The sequence below is a fragment of the Anabrus simplex genome, chromosome 2 (genome assembly GCF_040414725.1).
Source record: "Anabrus simplex isolate iqAnaSimp1 chromosome 2, ASM4041472v1, whole genome shotgun sequence".
NCBI lineage: Eukaryota > Metazoa > Arthropoda > Insecta > Orthoptera > Tettigoniidae > Anabrus > Anabrus simplex.
In genome coordinates this window covers 282,303,785-282,319,106 of record NC_090266.1, presented here as the reverse complement: position 1 = coordinate 282,319,106, position 15,322 = coordinate 282,303,785, and the positions used below count along the sequence as shown (strand labels likewise).

Sequence of the window (15,322 nt, the reverse complement as noted above, 5' to 3'; positions counted from 1 at the left end):
AATACTATTGCACGCAACATAGTTTCTGTTAGGCACGTAAATGAACGAGTGATGTGGGTAGATTTGGCAGTTGGAGGAATTAGGATTCTGACAAGAATTGTCTCAGTGTATTCACCGTGTGAAGGTGCAGATGAGGACGAAGTTGACAAGTCTTATGAAACATTGAGTGACATCATAGTCAGGGTCAACACCAAGGTTAGGATAGTGCTAATGGGCGATTTCAATGCGAGAGTTGGAAATAGAACTGAAGGATACGAAAGGGTGATTGGTAAATGTGGGGAAGATATGACAGCTAATGGGAACGGGAAGTGTTTGCTGGACTTTTGTGCTAGTATGGGTTTAGCAGTTACGAATACATTCTTCAAGCATAAGGCTATTCACCGCTACACATGGGTAGGTAGGGGTACCAGATCCATAATAGACTATATCTTAACCGACTTCAAATTCATGAAAACTCTTAGGAATGTACAGGTGTTCCGGGAATTTTTCTATGATACAGACCACTATCTGATCTGTAGTGAACTAAGTATCTCTAGGCCTTGGATGGAGAAAGTGAAATCTGTCTGCGAAGGAATAAGGGTAGAAAATCTCCAGAACGAAGAAATTAGACAGAAGTACATGGATATGATTAGTGAGAAGTTCCAAACAATGGACAGTAAGTAGGTTCAATATTTAGAAAGAGAATGGGTGGCATACAGGGATGCTGTATTAGAAACAGCAAGGGTATGCCTAGGAACAACTGTGTGTAAAGGTGGGAAAAAACAAACATTCTGGTGGAATGATGAAGCGAGAACAGCCTGTAAATGTGAAAAAGAAGGCGTATCAGAAATGGCCCCAATCCAAACAAGGGCTGATGGAGACAGGGAATTGTGCATAGCTGAAAGAAACATAGCGAAACAAATAGTTGTTGAATCCGAAAAGAAGTCATGGGAAGAGTTTGGTAATAACCTGGAAAGGCTAGGTCAAGCAGCAGGTAATAAAGAATCTTAGGAAGGTAGGGAAAAAGGAACTGAAGAGTGTTTTGGGTAATTCAGGTGAATTCATAATGGAACCTATGCAATTACTGGACAGGTGGATGGAATATTTTGAAAAATTCTCGACATAAAAGGAAATATTCCTGGTGGTGTCACGAACAACCGAGCTCACGGGGAGGAGGAAAATTATGTTGGTGAAATTACGCATCATGAAGTGGAAAAGGTTGCAGATAAACCCTATTGTCATAAAGCAGCAGGAATAGATGAAATTAGACCTGAAATGGTGAAGTATAGTGGGAAGACAGGGATAAAATGGCTTCACAGAGTAATAAAATTACCTTGGAGTGTTGGTAAGGTACCTTCAGATTGGACAAAAGCAGTAATTGCACCTATCTGTTTGCAAGAGAACAGGAAGGATTGCAACAACTTTCGAGGTATCTCATTGATTAGTATACCGGTAAAGTATTCACTGGTATCTTGGAAAGGAGGGTGCGATCAGTGGTTTAGAGGAAGTTGGATGAAAACCCTTGTGGTTTCAGACCACATGCGTATGCACCAGGTAATTGAAAAATGCTGCAAATGGAATAGACAGTTTTGTTTCGTAGATCTAGAGAAAGCATATGACACGGTACCAAGGGAAAAAATGTTGGCTATACTAGGGAACTATGGGATTAAAGGTAGATTATTAAAAGCTATCAAAGGCATTTATGTTGACAATTGTTCTGCAGTGAGAAGTGGTGTTAGAATGAGTTCTTGGTTCAGGGTACGGACAGGGGTTAGACAAGCCTGTAATCTTTCACCTTTGTTGTTCGTAGTTTACATGGATCATCTGCTGAAAGGTATAAAGTGGCAGGGAGGGATTCAGTTAGGTTGAAATGTAGAAAGCAGTCTGGCCTATGCTGACGACTTGGTCTTAATGGCAGATTGTGCCAAAAGCCTGCAGTCTAATATCTTGCAACTTGAAAATAGGTGCAGTGAGTTTGGTATGAAAGTTAACCTTTCGAAGACTAAATTGTTGTCAGTAGGTAAGAAATCCAAGAGAATTGAATGTCATATCAGTAAAACAAAGCCAGGCATTTAGATAATTTCAAGTATTTAGGATATGTGCACTCTCAGGATGGTAATATAGTTTGTGAGGTTGAATCAAGGTACAGTAAAGCTAATGCAGTGAGCTCGCATTCGTGATCAATAGTATTCTGTAAGAAGGAAGTCAGCTCCTGGGCGAAACTATCTTTACATCGGTTTGTTTTCAGACCAACTTTGCTTTACGGGAGCGAAAGCTGGGTGGACTCAGTATATCTGATTCATAAGTTAGAAGAAACAGACATGAAAGTAGCGAGAAGGTTTGCTGGTACAAACAGTTCGGAACAATGGTAGGAGGGTACTCATAATGAGGAAAAAAGACTAAGTTAGGAATGAACTCAATGGATGAAGCTGTACGCATAAACCGGCTTTGGTGGTAGGGTCATGTGAGGCGAATGCAGGAGGATAGGTTACGTAGGAGAACAATGGACTCTGTTATGGAGGGTAGAGAAGTATAAGGAGACCAAAATGACGATGGTTAGACTCGGTTTCTAATGATTTAAAGATAAGAGGTTTAGAACTAAATGAGGTCAGAACCCTAGTTGAAAATAGAGGATTGCGGCGAGGTTTAGTAAATTCACAGAGGATTGCAGACTGAACGCTGCTAGGCATAACATTCTATAATGATGTATGTATGTTATTGTAAATCGGTTTTAATTACGTTCATGTTTCAGGAATTTCACAATTACAGGGAACTTCATTCTTAATTTTCAAAAATGTTGTTGTAATAATTTCCCTTAAAATATTATGTTTCATTTGTTAATTTACCCATTTCAATCTCGTAAATTTCATGTCTTTTAATGAATAAACAGTCAAAATAGACCAGCCTGTTTCATTTCCGTAGCTTAGCAGTAGTTAGAATCCTTTATGCACCGAATATGATATGGATGCACTACGCCTTGAGAGAAGAGGACCCATTAGTAAGTATTGAATGAGCGCCGAGGTGAAACCTATGGACCATAATCTCACCCAGTAAGTATTAAAAGGGTGTAATGCATAAAGTAAGACTTGGATCTCTGACTAAGTAAGATGTTAACCCATTTCTCTCCTCGGGTTTATTCCTGTGTTTAAGTGTACCCTGCTCCAAACCCTAAAACTGGTTGTATAGTCATAACAGACCTGAGAATCAAACTCATGTCAACTGGGTAGAAAGCTGCTTGTCGAACTCATAAATCACAGTGGCAGCTGCTACCTTTATTCATGCATATTCTATGTCATGTATATTTCTGAGTGTATCCCTTAAATACAGCATTGTAATGCAGTATTCAATAACATTGTTTCCCCAATGTTTCAGATAATGAGTTGAAAGAAGATTTACAACAAGGAGTAGATTTTCTCTTTGTGCCTATAGAGCTATGGAACCACTTCATCTGTTGGTTTGGGATCGTAGAAGGGCAAAAACCCTTAGCAAGGAAGGTCAGGAAAATCTCCCTTCTTTGATAGAATTTTCTTTACTGTGTTGCTATTTTGGTATAATTTTTATTTCTTGTATTTACAATCATTTCTAAAAGATTAAAATAAAGCTATCTATTTTACCAAGAAGTAATGTAAGTACCGTATAATCCCGAATACCACCTGCACTTTTCTCCCCAAAATATTGGTTCTAAATCTTGAGTGGGGGTCATATTCAAGCAGTTCATTCTCGTAAATATCTACTACGTTTACATGGAGTATTGAAATAGATTTGAATACGGTTACCGTACTCAATATACCACGTGTAAACGGGCATTCAGGTTTTATTGTGTTTTAGTTGCGTTGTAGAAAACAAGATCGATTTTTTTCTCAATACGGTTACAGTGGCATGTAAAAGCGAAATGTAAGGTAATGAAATACAGTAAATCAAAGAATATGGGCGAATATGCAGTAAATATGAAAGCCGCTGCTGCGGATGCTCTATCGTCATTTGTTTCATAAGTGTTGCTTGCATGCTGAATGCGTGAGTAGCTGATCTCGTGGGATATCGTCCTATGCGAGAGTCGAGACTGTTGGTTTCGGAAGTCTACCTTGCTCACATTCAAGTTCCGTATCTGTCCTGTGAAGATGCTGTCTCGATAGTAAGCGATGGATTCAGAATGGTGTCTGCGGTCATTTACTGTGCGTGGGAAACTTAAAGGAGTAACGCGAAGCTGAAATATACGGAAATCGTGCCGTTGGCAGAAAGTACGATATTGATGAATTGTGTATTCATGATTGGTGGAAGAAGAAGGAAGACTTCTGAAAAGTAACGGCGATCGCAGAGCGTTCTGCAGGCGGAGTGCAGTGTTTCCGGAAATTGAAGAATGACTCCACAAATTTGTGATAGAAAAACGTGAGTTAGGATATGGTGTTCGTAGTGAAATGTGTCAATTGAAAGCACTAGAGATCTCAAAAGAACTCATAACACAGGGTTTTACTGCAAGCCGCAGATGGATCCGAAACTTATATCGGAGAAAGGGATTGTGCATTTGGAGACGTACGTTTATTTCACGTAGTCTCCCTGGGGCGTATGAAGAAAGATTAACGGCCTTTCAGTGTCACATTATTCATTTGAGGAAGCAAAATTCTTATATGCTGTCGCAAATTGGGAATGCTGACCAGACACCTATTTTGAAATGACGTTGGAAAATACAGTGGATACGAAGGGTTCTAAAGGTGTAACCATCAGAACAGGTGGTAACAAAAGGCAACGATGCATGGTAATGTGCGTATTAGCGGATGGAACCAAACTCTCTCCATATTGTACCAGGAACAATTGGTCACCTGTGACATAAATTTATAAAATCCGATATTTGTTACGGTACGGCCAGAGTTTACATGAGTTCCCAAAGACACAGCACGGCACCGCCAGGTATTCAGCGTGCAGTCCACAACACCTGTTCCACGTTGCGGATGACGTAATAGCATGTGAACAAGTCATGGCGATCGAGAACCTACCAGAACATTTTCCAAATTCTAAACCCGTTGGAATTTCAATTTATAAACCATATCACCTTGTAGCCCATAGTTCAAACGTAAACCCCTATAATTTGATGAAAATTGACCCATGGAATTAGAAGTTATTCAATGAAATAGAAATACATTTTTCCATGAGATATAAGAGACAGCCCCACTAGATGATATAAAAGAGAGCAGTTTTGACAGGATCACCAGTTCAAGTTCAGCACTTACAGCTGTAACTTATGCAGGCTGGTGAGAGGGGATTTATACACGACCGTCGAACTCGGTATTTTACGGGAGAATCTTCAAATGGACTTGTAAATTCAGCAAGTGCTACGACACTTTGAAACTTTCAATTTAATATCACAGTGACTTGTGATGGTTGTAGTTATTAACTTTGTTTCTTTGTTTCTACTTGTACATTTAAAGACTGTGTTGAATTGTGATACATTCATGACAAGTGTGAAACATAAAATTGCATTTTATTTTCTTTCACATTCGAACTCTGAACTTCTCAAACTGTGGTATTCACGAATGGACTTTGTCTTGTGCTAATTCTTAGACCTACACTTAGTCATCATGAGTAGACTTCATCAGTGCGTGCAAACACTTGTAAAATTAATGAGCTTTACGATCAGACTTGATTTCTGCAACAGCATTTGTAAAATACAATTTTGTCAGCAAACTGTTTTCCAGTGACATTACTTTCAAATTTGGAAGAAAACTTCATTCCTAAGTAATGACACTTGTAATTATTCATAATAAACTATGCTTTTAATAAACTGTAATCTCCAAGTGATATGATATGATATAACTGAACTGTGCTATAGATAGACTGTGATATCTGAGTAGTATTACTCATGAGTAATTGAATTGTGCTTTTAATTAACTGTGATATCAGAGTGACATTAATTATGGAGGGTAGAATTAGGTGTGTAGTGGACTATGATTTCCAGTACAAAGTCTTGAAATCTGATGCCAGTGATTGAAATAGCTCACTCGTGTGCACTTTACCAAATAATGTGCTATGTTAAAGAGGACACTCATAAAGTTAATGATAGTGAGTTGAAGTTTTTCGTGTTCTACAACTACATTTGAATACGATGAATCCTGACGAGTACCTATCGCGGTCATCTACACCTGTCAACGAGGGAAGAGAAGACTTGGTTGGACGTGGGACATCGGACCTTGGCTCATCGAGAGAATCAAACTTAGTACCATGGTGGACGTCACAACATCAGACTACAGAGGATTCGACATGTGGTTCGCTGAACTACATGTTCTCCAGTCCAGTGTTCCGGTAATACAGGTGATATAAGTGGGTTCTTTTTTTTTTTTTTTTTTTTAACTTTGTGGTTCCACCAGACTAATTTTCCATTTGTGGAATGGTGGAGTCAGTAATTTTGGAATGGGCAGTTCTGCGAACACTATAAACTTCAACTGGAAATCGTTCTGGTCTAATGCAATTGTTTAAAAGACAAGATTAAATTCTTACAAGACAAACTGTATTTACTATTTCGCAATTTTTGTGCATTTCAGCGTTAAATATTTAGATAAGCTGTAGGCAAGAATTTGCGTCTCAAGTGCTACAAAACTCTAAATAGAATTCACATTACGAGTGGTAGAATATTTAATTTAATCATTTTCTGTTCATTTAATATGAACTTATTTCAAGAAAGACTTTAAGACATAGTTTATTTTCATTTAGTTATTTTTGACAAGTCTATTTGTATGATAAACATTCTTTACTTTCAGTCATTTCAGTGAAAGCTAGCCATTTGTTTCTTTTTTGGTAAATCTATTATCAAGAGGAATGGTAGGGAATCAACCATTCATGCTCAATAAAGGGAATAAATGTTGTTTTTAAAGATATATACTATCATTTCGCATACCTCTCTCTGTACCGCTCCAGAAGAACCGTATACCCCTTTGACAAACACTCATGCCTTATTTTCCTGGTACAGTATGTGGTTCTGAAAAGGAAAAAACTTCCGGAAATAAACTTGCCGTCCAGTGTTACTGTTAGAACACGAGTCCGGCTGGATAGACAATGTGTTAGTTGAGGACTGGGTGAGGTGCGTTCGGCAACGTCGCCCGAGAGCTTTGTTACAAAAACGAAACATGCTTTTGTTGGACAGTTACCAAAGACATACAACTGACGCCATAAAACATATGATGAGGAAAGGAAAGCCGATCTTGCAATAATTCCCGGAGGACTCGCTTCTATTCTACAGCCATTCGATGTGTGCATGAACCGGCGTTTCAAAACTGCAATTAAACGGTTGTACACCGAATGGATGTCTGATGGTGATCATGTGTTAACCCCAACCAGGTGTGGGAAGAGGCCTGAAGTGGGACTAATATGCAGCTGGATCAAGACCGCATGGGCGTGCATTCCCAATGATCTAGTGTCCAGAAGCTTTAAGAAATGTGGAATTTCAAATTCAGTGGAGGGTAGTGAGGACGACTATTTGTGGCAAGATGCCAGCGACAAAAGTTCCTATGGTGAAACTTCAGATGACAACGGTGAATTGTGAATGATCTGAGTATTGGACCGATTTTATTTACGATTTTTTTGATGATTTTATTAATTGTAAGCTGTTTGAATTCATATTTGTGGTGTATTTGAAGAAAATTAAATATATCTATGCAAGTTCATTATTTTTTACTTTTTTCCGTATTATGACGTCTCAAATTTGGGGTGCGGGTCTTATTCGGTGGCGGGTGGTATTCAGGATTATACGGTATGTGATTGCAGTAGTTCCAAAAGTCCAGTTTACTTCCATAGAGCCTTTGATATTTTTCTTCCTTAATCGTCTTGAAAATGATAAGAGAAAAATAAATGCTCTTCATAGTTTTCTAACACACACGCTCTCTTTCTCTATCTCATATTCTTGATATTCTTGTGCTTTATCCACTGTTGAGAATTTGATGAATTGGTCGGCATGTTTAGTCATCCTTTAAACATGCATTTTTAGACTTGAATGAAGTCCAGTCTGAAATGTTGATGAAAAATATAAACATGATTTCTCTGCTGTTCCTGGTTAGTCACAAGGCTGTGTTTCTTCTCAACACATTATATTGCTTGAATTTAATTTTCATGAATTTTCTTCACTTCAATCTGATGAACTTATCCTTAGAACCATTCCCTATAGTTATTTTTCACAAGTTGATATGCAGTTTGAAAACTATGATTGATATGTAGATAACTATATTAGCATTCACTCTGCACAAGAAGTCACGAAAAATTATTATAATGATTAGAAGTAAGACAATCTCTCCAGCACTTGATTACTGCACTGTGTAACACCTTCACTTTTAATGCAAGTTGGGTGGTTCATTTTATGAACCTACAACTTATCACCAAAAACTGCCTCAATCCTACATAGCAAGGTTGAAAATGGGATCAACTTGGAAAAAAACAAAAACAAACGATGATCCAAGAATTCTCAAATATGCATTGAAAGGACCTTTTTCATTTGTCACTTCTTTTATGTTACAAATGCATAGGTGGTTCAATAAGGTATATGGACCCTAACAAGTCAATTCTTATCAATTTCATTGCAATTTCACACCAAAATGGAGCAGGCATATCATTGCTCACAAGAGTTGGGAAGTAATTGAGTAAAAGTAATCAAATTACTAGTAACAGTTACATTCTTAGTCATTTTTACTTTTAATCATTATTTTTTACAAAATGTAATTTATTTCTTGAAATAAAATAGTAATCGTTACTTTCTAGTAACTGATATACATCGCTTGAAGGCAAAAATGTGAAGAAATAAATTATCGTGAAGACAGCTTTTTCATTTCTATTGCAACAGAACCAGCAGCTTCACCAGTTGTGGATGAGGTACTGAACTTTCTTACCTCTCCAGTACTTCAAAGACATTCCAACAATGTTCTTCAAATTCAAGACAGGTATTCCTTCAAGTGCCCCTGTAGGATGACTTTTGAGTAAACACAAGATGTACTTCCCCCCTTATGACATCGAGCATTAGCGATGAGAATTTTAAGAACCAATTAATTTATGTGCAACGTAAATGAAAAATTATTTCAAATGCTAAAATTCATTAAAATAAAAATTATTATAAAACATCATTTTGAAAATTCCAAGGTATCATGTTTAGTCTCTTCCAGTGATGATAGCTACTTAATGCCTCTATGCTAAAAAAAAAAATCCACACGAACAAAAGTAATATATTCCATTTCCTTGCAAGTTTTTGTATTATTCCATTCCCAAGCAAAACAGGAAAAAAGCAGTGATTTCCTTAAGACCAACATTCTGTAAAGTAATTTTAATTTTACTGATTACTTGTTGAAAAAGTTATTAGTACATATACGGGTAAGAAAGGAATTCCACCTTATCAGTACTGTTTATTGTAAATATACAGTAGACTTACATCAGTACTGGTTTCGACCCCTTTTTGATCATCATCAGCTGGCAAATCATAATATTACATCTGTTAGGCATTGGTTTATTACTTATCTAAAAAGACGTCATCCATTAGCACATCCGGATGTCCAGTGGGGATATGAGTTGGATGTTATCGTCATTTCATTTGTAAGTCCGTGAAAGAAAAATTGTTTCGAGATTTAAATATGGTAATAAAAACATAACCTAAGCTTAAAACTAATTGTACGTACACATTAAACTCATTAAAAACACTGAAAACATGTATATAAAACGCTTGGTGAATTAAAAGTTCATGTCTTGCGTATTCCTTCATCCAACATCCTAGTTGGAGTCTTGTGCGCATTTGTTTATGTTGGTTGATTTTGTACTCGTAAACAGTGGTGTAGGTTCTTGAGAATGTTCTATTTGACTGAGGGCCGGTTCTACCACCTACTGGTAAAGTAGCGCGTAACTTGCCCTCCGCATAAAAGGATGTTTCCGTTCGACCAATCCCAAATAGCGCTATCGGCAGCATAAATCGTAGTTACCCAGTGCTTAATTTATTGGCCACTTCGAAGGCCCGACAAGACTTTACCTGCCGGGCAAGTTCTGAGAGCTGAACATTATTAGCTGTATTTCTGATAGCATACAACTTAAATTAGCTTAATATACTGAAAAAAATGCACGATACTGTAACAGTGATCGATACTGTATTTGCAGGATTTTGAACATTAATGCTTCCCTTGAGTTGCAACGGTCACACCAGCCTCTCACATTGGTAGCGTAGGAAACACATTTTATATGTCAAGCTATTGCAAAGAAACTCTAGAAGGAAATAAAATCAAAACCTATTTGGAAATCATTTCAAATGAGCTTTAATTTTCTACTTTTTCAGTTTTCAGACACCAGGTATAACTTAGTGTATGTATCCCAATTACCCCAAGATTTCTTGTAGCGTAATGGCTAACGTACTGAGATCATAACACGAGGTATGCAGGTTCAAGTCTTCATTATGACGAATGCTTTTTGTTTTCAATACTAGCGTTGTATTAATCTGTGTGCCTCTTTTCATACGTTCTTTTGTTAATAATATATTTCATTGTAATGATTTAATCACAATATGTCTACTAGGAAGATGCTTTATATGTGTGCTACTTATAGAAAATGATGTTATGATTAATATAGCATATAGGACTGTCGCCCAGGTAGCAGATTCCCTATCAGTTGTTTACGTAGTTTTCTTGTAAATTATTTCGAAGAAAGTTGAAAGTATTCTATTCCCAAATTCCTCTTCCTATGAATGGATATTTACCCCGATTAGTTCTTTAACAGTACCTTCCAACTTTATCTTCATAAAGTTAAACATTAGAATGAAATGCATTATCAATAAATGGAAGCATGTGGAACTAAACGAGGTCACAGAGCTAGTTGCAAATAGAGCATCGTGGAGATAATCAATTCACAGAAGCCTGCAGATAGAATGCTCAAAGGCAATAAGTCTGTAAGGAAGATGTGGGTGTATATACGTACATGGATCTAAATAATGAACTACAACTAATCCATAATATAGCTAAATACAATGGATACGGTAAAGAAATGGTCAGTAAAATCATTCATAAAATTAAATTCCAGCCCAAAACCAAATTAACAAAAATAAACAAAACCAAGAAAGATTACGTCTTATTTACCTTCAACAATACACACTTGTACCCCATAACTAATGTTTTTAAAAAGTACAACCTGAAAATAGCTTTTAAAACCATGCACAACAGCACCAATATTATACATAATGCCAAGACAGTCAACAACAACAACAACAACAATAAATACAACCAATTAGGAGTTTACCGCATCAAATGCAACAATTGCGAAACAAGTTATATTTGACGTACAGGCAGAAACTTCATAATCTGCTACAACGAACATTTTAAATCCAATAAAACATAACCACTTTTCATCAATAGGCCAGCCTATCGAAGAATTCAAACACAGGTTTACGGACATCGAGAATGATATGAAAATAGTAAACATAAATTCTAAGGGCCCCCTGCTTAACATAACTGAAGATTTCTACATTTCCCTAGACCAATTCGCTAATCCTAACTACAATATAAATGACATTACAGATAAAACCAAAATGATTACCTCAAAACAGTAAATAAAAAGAACACAGCACGTTCCAAAAAACCACCGAACGACAAGCCCAGCTCCACCCCTACCCCCACAATAGGCACTCCCCCTACCCCTCCATCCATACCCCTCACTACAGCGAAAATAAGTCCAAGGCGAACGTATAGCAGTACGCAGCGAACTCCCAAACAGAACGTCGCCCAACCACAACAACAGCAGTAAGTACAAATTCGCCTTCGCACCCAACCTCAAACATTCCTTCAAACTTACAATACTTTACTTATATCAGTTTATCTTCCACAGATAACTATAGCACCGGCACACAAATATAGACAAGTAAGAAGTTACCACCAAAAATCCAAATTCAACCAAATCCATAAAACCAAGACTTCATCACCTGCTTCAAACTTTTAAGAACAAGTTTACAGCTGAGCCACACATTGTCTTTGTCCACAATGTTGGACCATTTAATGACTTGTGTTTTTATTACAAGCATACCTGAAGACATCTTTTAGTCGAATAGAATATTCTCAAGAACCTACACCACTGTTTACGAATACAAAATCAACCAACATAAACACATGCACAGAAGACTCCAACTAGGATGTCTGAAGAAGGAATACGCAAGGCATGAACTTTGAAATTCACCAGGTGTTTTATATACATGTTTTCAGTGTTTTTAATGTGTTTAATGTGTACGTAAAATTAGATTTATGCTTAGGTTCAATTTTTATTACCATATTTAAATCTCAAAAAAAATTTTACTTTCACAGACTTACAAATGAAATGACAATAACATCCAATTCATATCCCCATTAGACATCCGGATGTGCTAATGGATGACGACATCTTTTTAGATCAGTAACACAATCCAATGCCTAATAGATGTAATATTATGATTTGTCAGCTGATGATGACCAAAAAGGGGCCAAAACCGGTGCTAATGCAAGTCTATATTTACAATAAACAGTACTGATAAGGTGGAATTTCTTTCTTACCCATATACGTGTAATCAGTCAATACGGACATGAAACTCATAAATAACGAAAGTGATTGGTAATCGTAATTGAGTAAAATATTTCTCAAGTAACTCTAATCGAGCCCAAATACTTTTTTCTTGCACTCTTCCCATCACTGCCGGTTACCGTCACGGCCAAAAGACCAAACATATCGGTTATCAGTGTTCATAGTTGGTGGGGGTTACCGAAAATATTATTATTATTATTATTATTATTATTATTATTATTATTATTATTATTATTATTATTATTGCAATTTGCTTTACATCGCACTGACACAGGCAGGTATTACGGCAACAATTGAATGGGGGAGAGATAGGTTTCGAAAGGAAGCAACAGTAACTTAAATTTACAGCCCAGCATTTGCCTGGTGTGAAAATGGGAAATCATGCAAAACAATCTTCAGGGCTGCCAACAGTGGGGTTTGAACCCACCGTCTCCAAAATGCAAGCTCACTGCTACGTGACACAAACCGTATAACCAGCTCATACGGTGATGTAAATGTGGGCAGACGTTGAGACTGTAATATAAATTGCAGAAATAAATAAATGTTCTGCAGTTTGTCCCAGTTATTTCTGTGGTTGCTGGAGCCTCCCAGACTCATTGTGGTTTGGCTGTTTTTTTTAAATGCTATTTGGTTGGGGTATGGAGATCTTTTGCCACTGTTTGCACCATGTGATATGAACCTGTATGAAATTGGAATAGAGGAAGTGTAGAGTGTTGAATGTAAGGAAAGGAACATTAAGGACGACACAAACACCCAGTCCCCAGGCCAGGGATATTAATAATTTACAATTAAAAATCCTGACCTAGTCAGGAATCGAACCCGGTTCCGCTGGGTGACAGGCAGACGCGTTGCCCCTTACACCGCGGGGCGGGACTGGCTGGGGGTTTAAGACCGGATGCCCTTCCTGATGCCATGCGATTCTTGAGATGAAAATATCGACCAGGATTCAAACCTCTGCCTTCTGCGTGGTAAGCCAGACACTGGCTCAGGCAGTAAGCCACTGGACTAATCATGCCTTCCAAATTACAGAAATAAATGATAAATTAAGTATAAACACTACCGGTATTCTTCTTCTCAGGGCGTTCGTGCTGAATAGTCTTCAGATATGCTTGTATAATCTTACCAAACAGCTATTAACCCTTAAAGTGTAATTGGGTAACATGCCATGTTTTACTCCACAAATGAAAGAATTTACTATTAAGTTAACTATTAATCCAATAATATCATTCTGAATAAAGGGGTTTGCTGAGCAAAAGGTCGGGCAGCTTTTATTTTTTGGTATTTTGTTATTTTTGAACCTGTAATGTAAAATCCAAGTTTCCGACCTTGGGGCGCCACCACACGCTCCTTCGCATTGATTAAAACCATCAGTTTTTTTACCTTTTCTCTGTTTATTCGAAACATCTCCTTAACGGTCGGTTTACCAAAAGAATCATTCATTCCAAATTTAGACTAGAGTAAATTTGCTAATGTTTGAGCCCAAATTCAGTTCTGTAGCTTATGTAATGATTGAGATACAGGCTTTTAAACAGTTGTCTTTTTGTCGAAAAGTTGTGGAAGTGGTGATTTTTTTGTCAAATTTTGTTAAATATCTGTTAAAGGAAGATGTTTTAGAGCAAACATCATATAGATCAGTTTTAAAGGTGAGTAAATTTACTGTATATAGAGAACAATAGGACATTTCTAAGACTAATATTCGAAGACCTGTAGTTTTTCAAAGTCAGTGTTGTGTAATAGGTATTTTATGAATTGGGAGACAAGCACCAAACAAGCAGATGGTGTGTTCTGCTCGGGACAATAATGATGGAGGCAGAGCACTCATACGTAGACAAAAAGAAGGTACTATCTGTGTCTTAGAAAGTCGCGACAGTTTTTAGGTATGGCATGAGTAACAGGTATATCTACATTACATATACAGTTTCATTTATTTTGTAATACAAAATCAGTGACTAGTGAGCAACGTGAACATGCGCCCTTCTCGCATTGCGCAAGACAATGAAGATATTGAAAATTTTACACAGTGATTTTCTCACATACAAAGTATGTGAGAAAAGTAATGAGACTGTCAACACTGCAGGCGATCTGGCAATGTAGTGTCTACCAGCCTGTGCTACACCGGTTTGTGTATCCCTTCCAATTCCTCAGTCCGAGTTACAACTCCGTACAGATAACACATTATTTTTGACAGTGCCATCAGTGAAGTTGTGTTTTTGTTGTGTGTTTCAGAAATGGAGCATCGGAATTTAGAGCAATGAAGTTTTCAGCTAAACTTGGTGAATCTGGGAGTGTGACTTTTGAAAAGTTGAAACAGGTCTATGGGGAACATTGCTTATCAACAGGACAAGTTTTCCGCTGGCACAAATCGTTTTTGGAAGGCCAAGAACACGTTGATGATGAACCTCGCTCAGGGAGACCTTCAACTTCAAAAACTGACGAAAATGTTGAACGTGTGAGGGCTCTTGTGAGATCAGACAGTCGTTTAACAATAAGGATGATGAGTGAATAGTTAAATTTAAACACTTTCACCATACATGAAGTTTTGACAGACGATTTGAGCATTGCAGACAAGTGGATGTTTCATCTTGACAATGCCCGTGTCACACGGCCATTTCCATCAGTGAATTTTTTACCTCAAAGGGCATTTCTGTTGTTCCTCAACCCCCCCCCATTCACCTGATTTGCGTCCTTGCGACTTTTTCCTTTTCTCGAAATTGAAACATATCCTAAAAGGATGTCATTTTGGAACTCTGGAGAACATTCAAAAGACTGTGACTGACCAGTTAAGCCATACCAGTTG

The 15,322-nt window shown here is 37.4% G+C and overlaps 1 protein-coding gene across 1 annotated transcript in view; it reads left to right on the top strand.

The window, feature by feature from the left end:
• LOC136863513 (ubiquitin carboxyl-terminal hydrolase 15) overlaps positions 1–15,322 on the top strand; it is a 463,080-nt gene that overhangs the window by 68,151 nt on the left and 379,607 nt on the right. Inside the window, exons 3-4 of the mRNA XM_068225978.1 lie at positions 3,352–3,473; positions 14,752–14,769. Coding sequence (XP_068082079.1) covers positions 3,352–3,473; positions 14,752–14,769 — 140 coding nt within the window. The remainder of the gene's footprint in view (positions 1–3,351; positions 3,474–14,751; positions 14,770–15,322) is intronic.